Source organism: Mastomys coucha, unplaced genomic scaffold (genome assembly GCF_008632895.1).
Source record: "Mastomys coucha isolate ucsf_1 unplaced genomic scaffold, UCSF_Mcou_1 pScaffold12, whole genome shotgun sequence".
Classification (NCBI taxonomy): domain Eukaryota; kingdom Metazoa; phylum Chordata; class Mammalia; order Rodentia; family Muridae; genus Mastomys; species Mastomys coucha.
Genome location: NW_022196894.1, coordinates 34,545,309 through 34,551,112, shown reverse-complemented (window position 1 = coordinate 34,551,112; position 5,804 = coordinate 34,545,309). Strand labels below are relative to the sequence as shown.

Below are 5,804 nucleotides of genomic sequence, written 5' to 3'. Positions count from 1 at the left end.
GGGTCCCTTGGGTGGGACCATGGAAGGTATCTGGGAAGACTTTGGAAACAGATTTTTTGATTTTCTTGGGTCATGTGGTTTCATGTGGGTCACATGGTATCACGGGCGAAAGTGCCTATGCTTGGACTTTTCTAGAGCAAAGAGACTTAGGGGATAGATCAAGATAGTTTTGAAGAACAAGCACTTGTGATTTAGCACAAATTCCACTGCTTTATCATTACTCATCTTAAAATGTTCTGACATCTACTCAGGGTTGATCGCATCATCTTCTGAGCCTGTAATAATGTTACACCTATATTATAATTCTCAGTGTGAATTCATTATCTTTATGGGCTTTATCTGCCTGAGGTATTAAGTTATAAGTACTTTGAGAACTGGTTGATTTTAATTTTTTTTTTTTTTAGTGCTTTGCACAAATTAATTCTTAAGTCTTTGTTGCACCAAGATATCTAAAGCCATTCCTTCTTAAGCTGGTATTTAGTAATTTATCAGTACTTTTAGTGTTTGTATGTATGTGGTACACGAGTGTGCATGTTATCTCTGTGTGTGATCATGTGTGTAGATATGTATGCATGTGTGTTCTTGTGTGTGTGTAGGCCTGAGGTTAACATCAGCATCCTTCAGAGTTGCTGCCCACACAAATGATCATCCTTTGACTGTTGCCTGCTTGCAGACACTCTCAATTCTTCCATTGTTTCTGGCCCATTTCTGCTTTTCTTTCCTCCTAGCTCAGGTGTCTGCCATCTTTTTTTTTTTTTTTTTTCCAACAACTGGGAGGTAACTATTATGATTTGGCTTTGTTTTTCTTCTAGTTCCTATAAACCATCATGCCTAAAATTCCTCATGTACTTTTGCTATTGTCATTTCACCGTTTTTCAGAGGCTTCCAGTGTCTGGCCCTAGTCCACTGAATCAAGTGTCACTAAAAGCCACTCCTTTCTCACTGGAGCCTGTCCTTCTGTAGTGAAAAAAAAAAATCTTCCTAAAAATGACTTCTAAGAATAGCAAAAGAACCCACCACTGGCAAGTGATCTTTACAAAGCTCAGGGCCCAGTGACGGGAACTTTACAAGACTCCCTGACCTCAGCACCTTCCTCTGGAACTTCACAATTCTATCACTGGTCTGCACTGCACAACTGTGGAAACTCAGATGCTAATCAGGGGGTTGGCTTGACGCTTCTCAACAAGCAAAATGGAACAAGAAGCTAGACCACAAAGGAACTCACTTAAGTACAGGGTTTTCCAATAAATGCATTGCAAATGGAAGAGGTGGTCTTCAGGAAACTGACTTAAGAGTTACCTGGTCAACAGTCCTTATGTGCAGATCACTGTCTCTGAGTTTTAACATCAATAATACTTCATGCTAATTATCATTTTATCTGACCCAGTAGCAGAATCTTGTGAACCTTTTGCTTCTATATCATAACCCTTGCATATGTACACTCGCTGCTGGACTGTTACTGCATATGTAACACACATATATCCTGTTGCTGCAAGTTGTAGGAGAGTTTTTGATAAGCATTGTTTTGTGAGCTACTGCAAACAAGCAACGTCTTTTCAGTTTTATCTGTAGAGGTGTTTTTGTGATGTTTGGTTTAGAAATAAGGAAAAAGGTAAAGGCTGGGGGAGTGGGCTCATTCCCAGGATTGCTTGAGGGGTTGCTGTGCCACAGCTACTATGCTTGAATGGAAGCCACCAAATGGAGATGGTCTGGCCAAGTGTACGGGCAGCAGTGGTGGGAAGGACTTAATTCACCTATTTTCTCTATGAAGAGTCGAAGTGACTCACCCAAAGTTAGGAGTATTAAGAGGTGGAGTCTGGATTCTAACTTTACAGTCCTGCCATAGTGTGGGTGTGGAGTTCTTCCCAAAGGCCCAGGTATGAAAGATTTGGTCCCAGCTTGGTACCATTGGGAGGTGCTAGCATCTTTCATAGGTGGGGTCTCAAGGAAGGTAATTGGAAAAGTGCTTTCCAGGGACATCCTGGGACCCTGGTCGTATCCTGCTCTGTCTCTATTCCTAACCATCTTCAGGAGGGCAGTCTCTCCCACCATGCGGCCCTACGTGAATGGACTGCCTGACCACAGCCCCAAAAGCAATGAGGCCAACCAACCTTGGACTGAGAACTCTAAGACAATGAACCAAAATAAAACTTTTCTCCCTTCAACTTAATTGTCTCAGTTATTTTGTTACAGTAGCGGACATCTCACTGTTCCTTCAGTTTCCTAGCCACAAAGGAAGGACAAGTTAGTTTCTTTAAGCTTAGCTTTAAACAGTCTTACCTGGGTCCAAATCATTGCTAGCATTATTACTACGGCTCATATCTATCAAGCCCTCCTTTATTTTGTACAAGCAGTATATAAAGTACTTTAAAGCCTTTTAACTAATTCTTACAAAACCTGTATGAAGTGATATTATTATCCTTGCTTCCTGCAGCCTTTAAACAGTTCAGTAAACTGCCAGAGTCACACAGACATCAGCTATACAAACTCAAAAAAAAAAAATCATTTAGAGCAGCAGTTCTCAACATTCCTAATGGTGCGACCCTTTAATACACTTCCTCATGTTGTGGTGACCCCCAACCATAAAACTATTTCATAACTATAATTTTGCCACTATTATGAATCATAATATGAATATCAGTGTGTGTGCGTTTTTTTTTTAATGGTCTTAGGTGACCCCTGTGAAAAGGTCATTTGATCTTCAAGAGAGTCTGGACCCACAAGTTGAGAACCACCGGTCCCTACAGCAGATGCAGTATTGCTGACAGAACTCCACATATGTAGGCACCGTGTCTGTCAAAGTAGCTATTTCCCCTCAGAGTGCCGGGATCTCAGTTTCTCATCTCTGAAATGAAAGTGAACCTGGAGAATCACTGTAGACTTCACTTTCCAGTCTCTTGTAGAAACACCGGCCAACTTCCACTTAGGAAAGACCAGGCTAGCACCACACCCTGTAATGTTGTCTTGTCTCAGGGGCCTGGATACTGACATTGTGTGGCTGGCTCAGAGGCTTGGGGCCTTGCTTTGGACAGTTAGCATGTTGGATACTCTAGTATAGATTTGGCTATAGTGGCTGTCTTTTTAAAATGCCCATTGACAATGTTCTTCATTAAACAAACAAACAAACAAACAAACAAACAAAAAACCTGGACAGTTTAAAGTATTTAAGGCAACGGGGGTTATAGTCTGATAGGTTCTTCATCTGCAGGTATTCCTGTTCTGTCTAGAAGACTGCTCCATCAGAAGTCCCGAGATGGGAGACAGAATGTCAAGGGCTGATGGAAGCGGACCTTTATTTTCCTAAGGCAGCTCAAATAGGAATTTTGTCCCCAGCTGCCATAGACTTGGAGAAGAAAAATTCAACACACTGGAGAAAAGACTGTAGGTAACTCCAGAATTCTTACAAATCTGCGTTTAGGGCCTAAGCTGATTAACTATTCTGGTGGCGTTTGAGTACCTAAATTCATATGAGGCTTCATATGCTTCCTGTCCACTGTGTACGTTCAGCATCTAGTCTTGTTAGCTTTAGACATTTTATAAAATCTCAGTCTGGCCAAACAAGTTGAAAGCCAGCCTGCCTCAGGAATGCTGGCTTTTCTCGGTTCCCTGCCCTTTTACAGCCCTCCCTCCTTTTATTCCCAACATTAAGCTCCTGGTAGACTCTAGTTCCTGTGAGATTTGATTACATCTGAGCAACTCTTTAACTAGCTCATAGAAAGGAAGTTCTGCCTCCATTTTCATATTACCTTTGCATGAATGAACCATACAGGCGTCTAATTGGTCTGTGAGCAAACTCATATTCCCAAAGGGGAGCAAGTGGGAAGTGAATTCATATAAAACTGGGTGGAACGTCCGAAGGAAATTAAAATTTTTGTTTGCAGAGTCACAGCTACAAGCTAATGTGAACAGAGCCCAGAGGGCCTTCCCTTCTCTCACCTTTCCTATTCAGCCTCACTCACAGATGAGACCTCTGCCCTGTTTCCAAGGGATACCTTAAGACATGTAAACTCCAAGTGAGACCCTTAGTGTAGAGGTACAAAGAATGGTGCTGGGCAACAGGAGGGGCTGATAATGAGGGGACAGGTGGATGCAAAAAGGAGAAAACTGACAAACGGCAGGTAAAAGTGACTCGAAATCATGCCCAACACTCCTTCATACACTTACGGACGCAATCTAACTTGTCAGGAAAGAATAAATACACTCTGGGCCAATATGGTTGTCATCGCATCTACACTCTGAAAACAAGTACGACATGGGGTAGGGGACGGGAAAGGGGTATTACGAAGTTGAAGAATGGTGAGGACGCGTCTATAGATTCAGTTTTAGCCATCAAACTTCTAAGGACACCTGTTGGAGCCGTAAACCCAAAGGCTGAGGGCTTCTTTTCAGTGGCATCTGTTTCTGAAGGCCCTGGGCTTCAAAGGAAAACAACAGGTTCCCACTGGCAGACACTCGATCCGGCCCTGGAGCTACCCCAGTGCACCGCCCTGGCTCTACAGGGCCAGGCAAATGGCTTCCCTGTCTCGAGTGGCTCCGTATGGGACTCCCCCTTTTTTTCAGAGCTCACCTGCTGGGAGCCAGGTGAAGAGGAGCAGACCAGCAGCGAGCAACCCGCAGCCCATGCTGGCCCCCTCTCTGGCTACAGAGGCTCAAGGGCCCCGGGGAGCTGCGTCTTCATCAGTCGCGCGCCGGGGACACGCATCTCCGAGGAGCCGGCAGGTCTAGCTACGCGAGGGGAGCGTCCCCTCTGGTCCCTACAGGCACGGCCCAGCCCACCCCACCCGCACCTGAGGTTCTCTGAGCTCCGCCCCAGCCCTGGGCTGTCTGGGTTTCCTGCTCCGCCCCCTTGGGGACCGCAAGCCTCCGCCCTACCTGTCACAGGCTGCCAGGTGACCCATCTCCGCAGGAAACGGAGCCTCTAGCCTGCCCCGTCTGCGCGTTGAGAAACTTGCCACCGGCTCTCCTAAGTTCTAAGTCATTCTCACCCCTTGCAATTCTTATCTGGTTCTAGAATTACGTGGCTGCAACTTCTTGGGGAGTAGTATTTCTCGTGGTGCCTCCCCCCTCCCTGCCCCCGTGTGTGCCCCCGTGTGTGTGTGTGTGTGTGTGTGTGTGTGTGTGTGTGTGTGTGTATGTCTGTCTGTCTCTCTATGTCTCTCATACACATACACACACACACAAACTCACTGAAAATACACTTCTGATGTTTATTCATAATGTCTTGTTGTCTTCATTCAAACTAAAGATTCTAAAAAGTAGAGCGGGAACCAGAGGCCACAAATTTATTTTTCCACACTTATAAAAATAACACACACACACACACACACACACAGGAAAATAGGAAAAGTGTAACGAAAAGAAAAAGACCCTCTCTCATCTCCTCCACCTACCTCTTAGACCTCCTAAACCACTGAGCCCCTCGGGGCTTTGGTAGAAGAGAATTTTAGTGCTCATTTAAGCAAGCATTTCTCCATGTTCGTTCCACGGGGTTTTAACAGCTAATAATAAGTGGGAATGGGGCTGACTGAGCCATGGTCTCACTACCGAGGTCTGAGCTGTGAGTTCGTCATTTATACTCATCTTCCTTTGAAACTGTGTCTATAAAGCATTCTGAAATCTCTGTGTTTCCTGAACACGGTGCATATACTTCCATATTTAACAACTTCAGCACTTATTTTTAAATTTATTTATTAGGAATAAAAATTGTCTGATCCACATTTCATAATGTAAGTAAAATCACTGGATGCTTAGGGCTACATACTAGCGTATAGACTGTGCCTTCTGCAGTTTTTTTTTTTTTTTTT

At 44.2% G+C, this 5,804-nt stretch overlaps 1 protein-coding gene across 1 annotated transcript in view; it reads right to left on the bottom strand.

Annotated features, from left to right (window-relative positions):
• The window catches only part of Ildr1 (immunoglobulin like domain containing receptor 1), a 65,736-nt gene that overhangs the window by 41,117 nt on the left and 18,815 nt on the right, over window positions 1-5,804 (bottom strand). Inside the window, exon 2 of the mRNA XM_031360002.1 lies at window positions 4,568-4,639. Within this exon, the coding sequence (XP_031215862.1) occupies window positions 4,568-4,639 (72 nt within the window). The remainder of the gene's footprint in view (window positions 1-4,567; window positions 4,640-5,804) is intronic.